Here is a 15,000-nt window from a genome sequence, read left to right as displayed (position 1 = left end):
CCAGCGGCGCCGGGAGCAAAAGGTCTGGACTTCAAGGCTACTATTTAAAGCCAGCTCTGGTGTTGTTCATGGTATTTAAAGCCAGCTCTGGTGTTGTTCATGGTATTTAAAGCCAGCCCTGGTGTTGTTCATGGTATTTAAAGCCAGCTCCCCCACTAACAACAGGGCGTCCACCAGATGTAATCAGAGGTTCAGTCGGTAAATTGGCATCTTTTCATCGATTGTGTTGTGGGAGCACGGGAATGTGCTCGCTTCTGTCCGGAACACCCCACCCCTCCCAACCCCACCCCTCCGACCCCCACCCCTACCCCTCGCTGTTACTGTTACAAAGTAACTGTGTTACTGTATTCTGTTACTGTATTCTGTTACTGTTATAAGTAACTGTGTTACTGTATTCTGTTACTGTGTTGTGTTACTGTTATAAGTAACTGTGTTACTGTATTCTGTTACTGTGTTGTGTTACTGTTATAAGTAACTGTGTACCTGTGTTGTGTTACTGTTAAGTAACTGTGTACCTGTGTTGTGTTACTGTTAAGTAACTGTGTAACTGTGTTGTGTTACTGTAATAAAGTAACTTACTGTTACTGTGTTGCTGTGTTTTTTTCAGCAAATTTTTTGACAACTCAGATCTTTTTAATGATTGATCTTATCCATATCATTTATTCGCCTTCACTTCTCCTTTAAGATAAAGGTAGTGCAGACCAATCAGAGGCAGTGACAGGCCATGTGTCCGAACAGCTGATGGTAGAGATGGGTAACCTTAAAGTTATTGTATCTCAGTTAAGAACGACCACTGAGGAACTCGTTAAGGCTTTACAAGCGGGACTCATGAGTGGCACCAGTGAAGCTGCAAGACACCCGAGAACCAGCATGCAGAGAACCAGCGGAGAACCAGAAGAGAACCCGCAGAGAACCAGCAGAGAACCAGCAGAGAACCCTGAGAACCAGCAGAGAGCCAGAAGAGAACCCGCAGAGAACCAGCAGAGAACCAGCAGAGAACCAGCAGAGAACCCTGAGAACCAGCAGAGAACCACGAAGAACCAACGGAGAACCCTGAGAACCAGCAGAGAACCAGCAGAGAACCAGCGGAGAACCTTTAGAACCAGCAGAGAACCCTGAGAATCAGCGGTGTGTGTGTGTGTGTGTGTGTGTGTGTGTGTGTGTGTGTGTGTGTGTGTGTGTGTGTGTGTGTGTGTGTGTGTGTGTGTGTGTGTGTGTGTGTGTGTGTGTGTGTGTGTGTGTGTGTGTGTGTGTGTGTGTGTGTGTGTGTGTGTGATCCCACCTATGTTATGTTATCCTCGTGCTTCTATTTTTAGCTCCACTCTGGGCCAGCGATCAATGCAGCGTCTCACACACATCGTGACGGCTTCTTGGCCGTCATATTCACGCTGTTTGGAAGCGGGTCCAACCGGCTAGACGGGCTGATATTAAACGCGTGTGAACTCGAACTGAAGGAAGTGTCGAAGGTAAACACGCCGCGTACGGCGTTTTTACCTTCAGTCCCCATTCATCAGTCACGTTAAACGTGAGGGATCAGATCAGACGGCAAGCGGCGGCAGTGAGGAAGAGGCGTCGTGAGCTCCTCACCCCGCAGCCGGAGCAGACGGAGGCTCTGCTGGGGCCGGCGTCACACACAACAGGCTGCTGTGGAGCCCCGCCGCCACACGCACAGGAGGGCAGCACGACGCGGGCTGGACGTGGGACCGATGGGTCCACTGGGATGGGTAGCATCCGAATATCTGATCCATCAATCATCTACATTTTGTTTTATTTCTTTGGGGGGGGGGGTGGGGGGTTACACACGCACGCACGCACGCACGCACGCACACACACACACACACACACACACACACACACACACACACACACACACACACACACACACACACACACACACACACACACACACACACACACACACACACACACACACACACACACTTTACGTGTTGAACAAAGCGAAAAGACTCACGCGTTCCCGATGTAGATCCGGGGGAAGACCTCGTGGAAGTGTTGGGTGGGCAGGCTGTAGAACCCGCTGCCGTTGGTCAGCAGCTCGTTCAGCTGCTGCACGGTGATCTCGCCGCCCCCCGGGGGGGCTCCGGCGGGCTGCTGCCCAGCCGGGGCGGGACTTTGCTTCTTCATGGCTTCACGACGTCTCTTTGTGTGATGGTCTTCTCTCCGTGCCCCCCCGCCCCCCTCTCCAACGCAGACACGGGCTGAATGAAGAACGAGAGTCGCTTCTGCTCCGCGAGCCGTCGGTTCTTTCTCCGCTCTCACGCTTCACCTCGCGCGGTGCCGACGCGGCGAGTGACGAAACGCACGTCCTCTCCCGGAGACACACCCAGCCGAGGGGGAGGACCAAGAGACACACCCAGCTCCCCCCCCCGCGCGCTGTGAGGGTGGAGGACCGCACGACGCCCCGACGATGGCGGGAAACGTCAACAACCAGCTCATAGATCCGCGGTCGCGCCCATCACCTCATCCCCTCATCACCTCATCCCCAGTGGCGACTGGTCATTAGGGGCAAGTGGGGCTCGGCCCCACCTACCTAAAATATAATAGGCCTATATATTCTTTTATATATATATATTTAAAAAAGAATCTCCCCAGAATGAACTATAAAATAATAAGTTTGGCGCTTTTATTACATTTTTTGTCGACCCTGGCTTGCTTCTTCCGTCTGAGTTCGTCTGGAGGGGCAAGAGGGGCTCTATAATATGTCCATGCTCTAGTCTAGCCCCACCAGCCCAATGCAATGTGTATTGGACTTGAAACATTGAAATGCGCACGCTCAGAGTGTTTCTCTGTTGAAGTGGAAGGAGATTATTTTACTTCCTGGTGGGGCTAACCCCACCGGGACCGCCATGGACATATATGGTTCGTTCCACTACAGCGTCATTTCATTTTTCACAGTTCATTGGCTGTAGGGTGACACCGGGATTCCACCGGACGCGTACGCGCCGCGGGACGGCTGCGTCCTCTGCCCTGCGTCCATTCCTACCGGGCGCGTAACGGCAGCGTAGCGCTGCCTTGCGAGCCGGCCGTATTCACGCGAGATCACGAGATCACGCGATAATCCTAAACCTAATGTACTCACCTTCCACTCCCAAAACTATTGCAATTAAATGCCACGCTTTGTCCTTTCTGACATTTTCCTTATAAAAAGGATGATTTGGTACATAAATGACTTCACGTTGCTGAACTTCGACAATGAGTCTCTCGTCGTCCATGTTGCCAACCCTCTGAGACCCTTTGATTGATTGACTGCTGACCTGGTGCCACCGGCAGGGGCGGACTGGCCATCGGGAATACCGGGGACATCCCCGGTGGGCCGATGGCCCAAAATACTATTATGTACCGGCCCACGCCCATCGTCGCATCAACCCTACAATGATTATCACAGCGGCACAAGCGTCACATCACAGCAGCACATTTTCTCCAAGAGCTATACCTTTCTAATCACAATCGCACTGACTGAGTTTTATACTGCTACTCGCAATCGGTCTTCACACTCATGGTGACTATTTTTCGATTTTTTTTTAAGTGTCTTCTAAAATGTGTTTTACAGACTTCGGAAGTCCAAAGTAAGAAAAGATCTCCACCTTATTAATAAACACCTCTAAATTGGTTCTTACACAGCCGAAGTGTTCTCAGCTGTGCGGATTGAGGTAGAGAATTTGGATTTGCATACATACACGCAACGCGGCACCCAGTTCTACGCATGCGCTCAACCCATGAGGAGAAAGGGATTGTTAGCGGCGAATGTCTCCAGCTTGAGACCCGCTGAGGGAAGCGCTGCCCGGCAACGATCCCTTTCTCCTCCTTGTCGTGGTTCAGTCTACTTCACATTGATGAGGACGTTGAAGAACCAGGAACGTCGGAGAACCCAACGCGGTCGTTTGAGATTCATAATATCGGCTCACACATCTTTTGGCCGTTATAATATTATATGATATAGATATCTATGTAGGCTATATGATAATATTTTGATATAGAGCTCCAGGACTCCCGTGTGTTCTAGAATAATTACAGAACACGGCTAAAGGCTGTGTGAGCCTCGCCATTGCGATACATCCACTGTAAACAGAGCGAATGGTACCGTGGCTGCAAGCTGCTCAGGGCCACACCCCCACCCTCCTCCTTGACCCGCCTCGGTCCTCCTCATTTGCATTATAGCTACAGCCACCAAAACAGCGCATTTGGGGGAAGCTCAATGTGCGACTGGCTCGGAGTGGCTGTAACTCTACACCACGGCTGAATTTCGGGAACGTCGTTATGTAACTTACTGTTTTGTTATGCACCTTCAGCACCCCTACACACACAAACAATCACACACCCAGCATGCAACACTACTGATACCACTGATGTTCACACCCCATCGTATGTTCTGTTCTGTTCATTTCTAATATATTGTTCATGCTAATTCTACCCTCTGATTCCAGTTTCTTTATTGTGTGGTCTTTCTCTGCTGACATTCATTCCTTAAGGCTTTGTAGTTATACTTGTATAACCATCTGATATTAGCCAAGAGTTAAGCATATTAATCTAGCAAACTATACCTACCTTGGAGTGTTACAATAGCCAATAATCATTTTATTCCATGTGTCCATCCAGGCAAATTGGTGGATCCAAATGTTATTAAAAAACAAACATACATATATGATGTAATTTCTTTGTAATCATCCAAAATAATGTTAAGTGTATGGGTATTTTTCCCAGAAGGCCACTGACTGTTCGATACGCGCGATCCATTGAGTGGGCAACGCGGCGTGTACTTAGTGGGCCGCGTGCGTGTATTGAGTGGGCCGGTCTGACAGAAACTCCCGGGCCACTTTTTTCCCCCAGTCCGCCCCTGGCCACCGGTCATGACGCAATAATGTTGATGGGAAGTTACATGAGCTGAGTATTGTGTTTTATTTCTTTTGACCGGATACTCTATGGCTTTTACTTTTCACTTCCTGCCCGGCTCGATCTGCTCTGTTGAAATTGATGCGGTTCAGCAGCGGCTCGCGGCAAAAATAGAAGTGCGACGGAAAGATAGCGCCGCGGCACGCCGCTCCTGGGACGCTGCTGAAACGTTCCGCGGCGCGCCCGGTGGAAATTGTCTCATTGATTAGAGTGGACGCGATCAGCAGCGGTGACCGCGGCGCAGCCGTCCCGCGGCGCGTACGCCTCCGGTGGAATCGAGCCTTGAGAAGCCGAACAATGTCATGTGAGATTTATTATTATTTTAAAAATTCTAAGGGAAAGGGGGGGGGGACTTTACTTTCATCACCATACAATAATGTGTCCTACTAAAAATTAGCAAGAGGCCTTTGGTCCTAACACGTAAAAAAACGACAGCGTTACCCCTTATATTTTATTTGACAAAGACAACAGTGTTACCCCTTATGTTTTTTTCATGACGACCAATAAAAAACAACAGTGTTACCCCCTATGTTTTTATTCATGACGACCAATAAAAAACAACAGTGTTACCCCTTATGTTTTTTTTCATGACGACAAATAAAAAACAACAGTGTTACCCCTTATGTTTTTATTCATGACGACAAATAAAAAACAACAGTGCTGGTTTTTTCATGACGACCAAAGAAAAACGACAGTGTCACCCCTCATGTTTCATTTGATAAAAACGACAGTGTTACCCCCTATGTTTTAATGGATAAATATCGACAGTGTTACCCCTTATGTTTTTTCATGACGACAAATAAAAAACAACAGTGCTACCCCTTATGTTTTTTTTCATGACGACCAATAAAAAAACAACAGTGTTATCCCTTATGTTTTTTTTCATGACGACCAATAAAAAACAACAGTGTTACCCCTTATGTTTTTTTTCATGACGACCAATAAAAAACAACAGTGTTATCCCTTATGGTTTTTTTCATGACGACCAAAGAAAAACAACAGTGTTACCCCTTATGTTTCATTTGATAAAAACGACAGTGTTACCCCCTATGTTTTAATTGATAAATATCGACAGTGTTACCCCTTATGTTTTTTCATGACGACAAATAAAAAACAACAGTGTTACCCCTTATGTTTTTTTTCATGACGACCAATAAAAAAACAACAGTGTTATCCCTTATGTTTTTTTTCATGACGACCAATAAAAAACAACCGTGTTACCCCTTATGTTTTTTTCATGACGACCAATAAAAAACAACAGTGTTACCCCTTATGTTTTTTTTCATGACGTCCAATGACGACCAATAAAAAACAACAGTGTTATCCCTTATGGTTTTTTTCATGACGACAAATAAAAAACAACAGTGCTACCCCTTATGTTTTTTTTCATGACGACCAATAAAAAAACAACATTGTTACCCCTTATGTTTTTTTTCATGACAACCAATAAAAAACAACAGTGTTACCCCTTATGTTTTATTTCATGACAACCAAAGAAAAACAACAGTGTTACCCCTTATGTTTTTTTTCATGACGACCAATAAAAAACAACTGTGTTACCCCTTATGTTTTTTTCATGACGACCAATAAAAAACAACAGTGTTACCCCTTATGTTTTTTTTCATGAGGACCAATAAAAAACAACAGTGCTGGTTTTTTCATGACGACCAAAGAAAAACGACAGTGTCACCCCTCATGTTTCATTTGATAAAAACGACAGTGTTACCCCCTATGTTTTAATGGATAAATATCGACAGTGTTACCCCTTATGTTTTTTCATGACGACAAATAAAAAACAACAGTGCTACCCCTTATGTTTTTTTTCATGACGACCAATAAAAAAACAACAGTGTTATCCCTTATGTTTTTTTCATGACGACCAATAAAAAACAACAGTGTTACCCCTTATGTTTTTTTTCATGACGACCAATAAAAAACAACAGTGTTATCCCTTATGGTTTTTTTCATGACGACCAAAGAAAAACAACAGTGTTACCCCTTATGTTTCATTTGATAAAAACGACAGTGTTACCCCCTATGTTTTAATTGATAAATATCGACAGTGTTACCCCTTATGTTTTTTCATGACGACAAATAAAAAACAACAGTGTTACCCCCTATGTTTTTTTTCATGACGACCAATAAAAAAACAACAGTGTTACCCCTTATGTTTCATTTGATAAAAACGACAGTGTTACCCCCTATGTTTTAATTGATAAATATCGACAGTGTTACCCCTTATGTTTTTTCATGACGACAAATAAAAAACAACAGTGTTACCCCTTATGTTTTTTTTCATGACGACCAATAAAAAAACAACAGTGTTATCCCTTATGTTTTTTTTCATGACGACCAATAAAAAACAACCGTGTTACCCCTTATGTTTTTTTCATGACGACCAATAAAAAACAACAGTGTTACCCCTTATGTTTTTTTTCATGACGTCCAATGACGACCAATAAAAAACAACAGTGTTATCCCTTATGGTTTTTTTCATGACGACAAATAAAAAACAACAGTGCTACCCCTTATGTTTTTTTTCATGACGACCAATAAAAAAACAACATTGTTACCCCTTATGTTTTTTTTCATGACAACCAATAAAAAACAACAGTGTTACCCCTTATGTTTTATTTCATGACAACCAAAGAAAAACAACAGTGTTACCCCTTATGTTTTTTTTCATGACGACCAATAAAAAACAACTGTGTTACCCCTTATGTTTTTTTCATGACGACCAATAAAAAACAACGGTGTTACCCCTTATGTTTTTTTTCATGAGGACCAATAAAAAACAACAGTGCTGGTTTTTTCATGACGACCAAAGAAAAACGACAGTGTCACCCCTCATGTTTCATTTGATAAAAACGACAGTGTTACCCCCTATGTTTTAATGGATAAATATCGACAGTGTTACCCCTTATGTTTTTTCATGACGACAAATAAAAAACAACAGTGCTACCCCTTATGTTTTTTTTCATGACGACCAATAAAAAAACAACAGTGTTATCCCTTATGTTTTTTTCATGACGACCAATAAAAAACAACAGTGTTACCCCTTATGTTTTTTTTCATGACGACCAATAAAAAACAACAGTGTTATCCCTTATGGTTTTTTTCATGACGACCAAAGAAAAACAACAGTGTTACCCCTTATGTTTCATTTGATAAAAACGACAGTGTTACCCCCTATGTTTTAATTGATAAATATCGACAGTGTTACCCCTTATGTTTTTTCATGACGACAAATAAAAAACAACAGTGTTACCCCCTATGTTTTTTTTCATGACGACCAATAAAAAAACAACAGTGTTATCCCCTATGTTTTTTTTCATGACGACCAATAAAAAACAACCGTGTTACCCCTTATGTTTTTTTCATGACGACCAATAAAAAACAACAGTGTTACCCCTTATGTTTTTTTTCATGACGTCCAATGACGACCAATAAAAAACAACAGTGTTATCCCTTATGGTTTTTTTCATGACGACAAATAAAAAACAACAGTGTCACCACTCATGTTTTTTTTCATGACGACCAATAAAAAAACAACATTGTTACCCCTTATGTTTTTTTTCATGACAACCAATAAAAAACAACAGTGTTACCCCTTATGTTTTATTTCATGACAACCAAAGAAAAACAACAGTGTTACCCCTTATGTTTTTTTTCATGACGACCAATAAAAAACAACTGTGTTACCCCTTATGTTTTTTTCATGACGACCAATAAAAAACAACAGTGTTACCCCTTATGTTTTTTTTCATGAGGACCAATAAAAAACAACAGTGCTGGTTTTTTCATGACGACCAAAGAAAAACGACAGTGTCACCCCCTATGTTTTAATGGATAAATATCGACAGTGTTACCCCTTATGTTTTTTCATGACGACAAATAAAAAACAACAGTGCTACCCCTTATGTTTTTTTTCATGACGACCAATAAAAAAACAACAGTGTTATCCCTTATGTTTTTTTTCATGACGACCAATAAAAAACAACAGTGTTACCCCTTATGTTTTTTTTCATGACGACCAATAAAAAACAACAGTGTTATCCCTTATGGTTTTTTTCATGACGACCAAAGAAAAACAACAGTGTTACCCCTTATGTTTCATTTGATAAAAACTACAGTGTTACCCCCTATGTTTTAATTGATAAATATCGACAGTGTTACCCCTTATGTTTTTTCATGACGACAAATAAAAAACAACAGTGTTACCCCTTATGTTTTTTTTCATGACGACCAATAAAAAAACAACAGTGTTATCCCTTATGTTTTTTTTCATGACGACCAATAAAAAACAACCGTGTTACCCCTTATGTTTTTTTCATGACGACCAATAAAAAACAACAGTGTTACCCCTTATGTTTTTTTTCATGACGACCAATAAAAAAACAACATTGTTACCCCTTATGTTTTTTTTCATGACAACCAATAAAAAACAACAGTGTTACCCCTTATGTTTTATTTCATGACAACCAAAGAAAAACAACAGTGTTACCCCTTATGTTTTTTTTCATGACGACCAATAAAAAACGACTGTGTTACCCCTTATGTTTTTTTCATGACGACCAATAAAAAACAACAGTGTTACCCCTTATGTTTTTTTTCATGAGGACCAATAAAAAAACAACAGTGTTACCCCTTATGTTTTTTTTCATGACGACCAAAGAAAAACGACAGTGTCAACCCTCATGTTTCATTTGATAGAAACGACAGTGTTACCCCCTATGTTTTATTTTATAAATATCGAAAGTATTACCCCTTCTGTTTTTTTTCAAGACAACCAATAAAAAAACGACAGTGTTACCCCTTATGTTTTTTTTCATGACGACCAATAAAAAACAACAGTGTTACCCCTTATTTTTTTTTCATGACGACCAATAAAAAACAACAGTGTTACCCCTTATGTTTTTTTCATGACAACCAAAGAAAAAAAAGTGTTACCCCTTATGTTTTTTTTCATGACGAGCAAAAAAAACAACAGTGTTACCCCATATGTTTTTTTCATGACAACCAAAGAAAAACAACAGTGTTACCCCTTATGTTTTTTTTCATGACGACCAATAAAAAACAACCGTGTTACCCCTTATGTTTTATTTGATAAAAACGACAGTGTTACCCCTTATGTTTTTTTTTCATGACAACCAATAAAAAACAACAGTGTTCCCCTTATGTTTTTTCTCATGACGACCAATAAAAAATCAACAGTGTCACCACTCATGTTTTATTTGATAAAAACGACAGTGTTACCCCTTATGTTTTTTTTTCATGACAACCAATAAAAAACGACAGTGTTACCCTTTATGTTTTTTTTCATGATGACCAATAAAAAACAACAGTGTTACCCCTTATGTTTTTTTCATGACGACCAAAGAAAAACAACAGTGTTACCCCTTTTTTTTTTTTCATGACGACCAATAAAAAACAACAGTGTTACCCCTTATGGTTTTTTTATGACGACCAATAAAAAACAACAGTGTTACCCCTTATGTTTTTTTCATGACGACCGATAAAAAACGACAGTGTTCCCCTTATGTTTTTTCATGACGACAAATAAAAAACAACAGTGTTACCCCTTATGTTTTTTTTCATGACGACCAATAAAAAACAACAGTGTTACCCCTTATGTTTTTTTTCATGACGACAAAAGAAAAACGACAGTGTCACCACTCATGTTTTATTTGATAAAAACGACAGTGTTACCCCTTATGTTTTTTTTCATGACAACCAATAAAAAACGACAGTGTTACCCCTTATGTTTTTTTTCATGACGACCAATAAAAAACAACAGTGTTACCCCTTATGTTTTTTTCATGGCGACCGATAAAAAACGACAGTGTTCCCCTTATGTTTTTTTTCATGACGACCATTAAAAAACAACAGTGTTACCCCTTATGTTTTTTTTCATGACGACCAAAGAAAAACGACAGTGTCACCACTCATGTTTTATTTGATAAAAACGACAGTGTTACCCTTTATGTTTTTTTTCACGACAACCAATAAAAAACGACAGTGTTACCCCTTATGTTTTTTTTCATGATGACCAATAAAAAACAACAGTGTTACCCCTTATGTTTTTTTCATGACGACCAAAGAAAAACAACAGTGTTACCCCTTATGTTTTTTTTCATGACGACCAATAAAAAACAACAGTGTTACCCCTTATGTTTTTTTTCATGACGACAAAAGAAAAACGACAGTGTCACCACTCATGTTTTATTTGATAAAAACGACAGTGTTACCCCTTATGTTTTTTTTCATGACAACCAATAAAAAACGACAGTGTTACCCCTTATGTTTTTTTTCATGACGACCAATAAAAAACAACAGTGTTACCCCTTATGGTTTTTTTCATGACGACCAAAGAAAAACGCAGTGTCACCACTCATGTTTTATTTGATAAAAACGACAGTGTTACCCCATATGTTTTATTTCATGACAACCAATAAAAAACAACGGTGTTACCCCTTATGTTTTTTTCATGACGACCGATAAAAAACGACAGTGTCATCCCTTATATTTCATTTGATAAAAACGACAGTGTTACCACTCATGTTTTATTTGATAAAAACGACAGTGTTACCCCTTATGTTTTTTTTCATGACAACCAATAAAAAACAACAGTGTTACCCCTTATGTTTTTTTCATGGCGACCGATAAAAAACGACAGTGTTCCCCTTATGTTTTTTTTCATGACGACCATTAAAAAACAACAGTGTTACCCCTTATGTTTTTTTTCATGACGACCAAAGAAAAACGACAGTGTCACCACTCATGTTTTATTTGATAAAAACGACAGTGTTACCCCTTATGTTTTTTTTCACGACAACCAATAAAAAACGACAGTGTCACCCCTTATGTTTTTTTTCATGATGACCAATAAAAAACAACAGTGTTACCCCTTATGTTTTTTTCATGACGACCAAAGAAAAACAACAGTGTTACCCCTTATGTTTTTTTTCATGACGACCAATAAAAAACAACAGTGTTACCCCATATGGTTTTTTTCATGACGACCAATAAAAAACAACAGTGTTACCCCTTATGTTTTTTCATGACGACAAATAAAAAACAACAGTGTTACCCCTTATGTTTTTTTTCATGACAACCAATAAAAAAGCAACAGTGTTACCCCTTATGTATTTTTTCATGACGACCAATAAAAAACAACAGTGTTACCCCTTATGTTTTTTTTCATGACGACCAAAGAAAAACGACAGTGTCACCACTCATGTTTTATTTGATAAAAACGACAGTGTTACCCCTTATGTTTTTTTTCACGACAACCAATAAAAAACGACAGTGTTACCCCTTATGTTTTTTTTCATGACGACCAAAGAAAAACAACAGTGTTACCCCTCATGTTTTTTTTCATGACGACCAATAAAAAACAACAGTGTTACCCCTTATGGTTTTTTTCATGACGACCAAAGAAAAACGCAGTGTCACCACTCATGTTTTATTTGATAAAAACGACAGTGTTACCCCTTATGTTTTTTTTCATGACGACCAAAGAAAAACAACAGTGTTACCCCTTATGTTTTTTTTCATGACGACCCATAAAAAAACAACAGTGTTACCCCTTATGGTTTTTTTCATGACGACCAAAGAAAAACGACAGTGTCACCACTCATGTTTTATTTGATAAAAACGACAGTGTTACCCCTTATGTTTTTTTTCATGACAACCAATAATAAACGACAGTGTTACCCCTTATGTTTTTTCCATGATGACTGATAAAAAACGACAGTGTCATCCCTTATGTTTCATTTGATAAAAACGACAGTGTTACCCCTTATGTTTTTTTTCATGATGACCAATAAAAAACAACAGTGTTACCCCTTATGTTTTTTTCATGACGACCAAAGAAAAACAACAGTGTTACCCCTTATGTTTTTTTTCATGACAACCAATAAAAAACGACAGTGTTGCCCCTCATGTTTTTTTTCATGACAACCAATAAAAAAGCAACAGTGTTACCCCTTATGTTTTTTTTCATGACGACCAATAAAAAACAACAGTGTTACCCCTTATGGTTTTTTTCATGACGACCGATAAAAAACGACAGTGTCACCACTCATGTTTTATCTGATAAAAACGACAGTGTTACCCCTTGTGTTTTTCTTCATGACGACCAAAGAAAAACAACAGTGTCACCCCCTATGTTTTATTTGATAAATATCGACAGTGTTACCCCTTATATTTATTTCATGATGGCCGATAAAACACGACAGTTACCCCTCACGTTTTTTCCAACTTTTCTGTATTCTTAAAAATAAATCCTGTTTCCTTGAATCGAAGACCGTTAGAGGAACTGGGGGCTGAGTCCCATTGAACAGCCAAAGATCCTGCACGGATGAGCCCCTTCCCACCTGCAGGACTTCATTATTGAGTTTCGTCCTCCTCGACCCCTCCGTCCATCAACAGCGTGTCTTCTTTCAGTCCCCGTTTATCCATATCCAAACCCGAAACTCATTGCAAACAATTTTGAATCCGTTTGTCCGAAGAAATACAACACCAGCAACTCTCACGACCAGTGGCGGTGGTCGTGAAATATTCACTTGAATATATCTGCCAACTATTAATAAACTATTATCATTACGAAATAAATCAACAAAAATACATAGCGTTTATCCTCGATTAATTGTGTGACATGCTTGTCACTGCCAGCAACCATTTAAATGCGTCTGAATCTCAATGATTTGGGCTAGGCTAGTTATTGGTCATTCGAAATAAAGCCCTCCTCCAAACAGGGGCGCCGGCCACGTTGAAGTCAATAAGCTCGCTAATTTTTTGCTGTCTATCAAGTAGAGACAGCTTTTCATTGGCGCAAGAAAATTCGCCAATGGTATTGCTTTTCTTTTTTGTTATCACCACATCATTGGACAATTCAGTGAATCAATCAAAAGGCTACCTCCCTCAGCAGCATTCGTGCACCACAACTACATGTAGAGAGGAGATAGATCGCTAATTAGCGGAGTTGTAAGCACTTTCCACCCTTTTCAGTGGAGGAATTGGACTCCCCAAGCAATGTTATACTTAAAAGGAGCAAGTAAGTTACGTATTAATTTACTCTTTCAGCCTGTAGCATATAAACAAAATGAAGCAACTGTCCCATATTTCTAACTGCATTTGAAGTAGACATTGAGACTCACAAAAAATGGACGCTATCGGACCGTGATCATGATTTGTCTCAATATCAGAATAACAACAATGGGTCTTTTTTTTTTTTTTTATGCAAACTATAATCACGTTTTGGTACAGCACCTCTTCATTCTGTACAAGGATGAGCGAATTTTCTCGTTTTTAAATGAAAACAACCTACCTATCATTCGCTGCCGCTAAAAAAAAAAAAAATTCCCTACCTACCCATGACCTCAACTGACAACCAACAGGAACCAAACTTTTTTTTTTTTAGGCCTAGGCTATGAATCTGGATGAAAAGTATGTAAATAGGTAGTGGCCATCCCCAAAATGCACCAGAATACAGGAAATCAAATCTATTAAATTGTCTATTAGTGTGCCCCACCAACATGTTTGATTGCCAGCCGCCACTGCTCATCACCATCACCTGCCTTCCTTTACTAGTTTTAAAAGTTTTACCTGGCGTAATATGTTTTATTTTTCGTATCATTTTTGTAATCACAAAATGAAACACAACGTGCGTGGGTTTTATAAGAATGTGTTATGTAAAGTTCAAAAGTACCACAAGATGGAGACATTGTCTGTTGTCCGCTGCTTGTAAATGTAGGATGACAGCTCGTAGCACCCCGTGGATAAAAGCTTTCCCTCTCCTCGCTTCGCTAAGAAGAAAGTAACCACTAGATGTCCCTGTTGCCTTGCACGTCAACATAACGACCACCGGCTTGTTCAGAATCTGTCCTCTCAACACAAAAAAAACGTCAAACTTTGTCCCATCCATTGATCCACTGACATTGATTATGTATAATATAATATGAAAAAGTAAAAATACCACGGAACCTACAACCTACATCCATACATCCATTACACAGTGATCCATGATTACACAGTGATCCATTACACACTGATCCATTACACACTGATCCATTACACACTGATCCA

The 15,000-nt window shown here is 39.9% G+C and overlaps 1 protein-coding gene across 1 annotated transcript in view; it reads right to left on the bottom strand.

Annotated features, from left to right (window-relative positions):
- The window catches only part of dusp3a (dual specificity phosphatase 3a), a 9,522-nt gene extending 7,158 nt beyond the window's left edge, over positions 1–2,364 (bottom strand). The window contains exon 1 of the mRNA XM_060037761.1: positions 1,973–2,364. Within this exon, the coding sequence (XP_059893744.1) occupies positions 1,973–2,145 (173 nt within the window). The 5' untranslated portion in view covers positions 2,146–2,364. The remainder of the gene's footprint in view (positions 1–1,972) is intronic.
- Positions 2,365–15,000: the final 12,636 nt, after the last annotated feature.

This window comes from Gadus macrocephalus, chromosome 18 (genome assembly GCF_031168955.1).
Source record: "Gadus macrocephalus chromosome 18, ASM3116895v1".
NCBI classification, from domain to species: Eukaryota; Metazoa; Chordata; class Actinopteri; order Gadiformes; family Gadidae; genus Gadus; species Gadus macrocephalus.
This window is presented reverse-complemented; position numbering and strand designations above follow the sequence as displayed.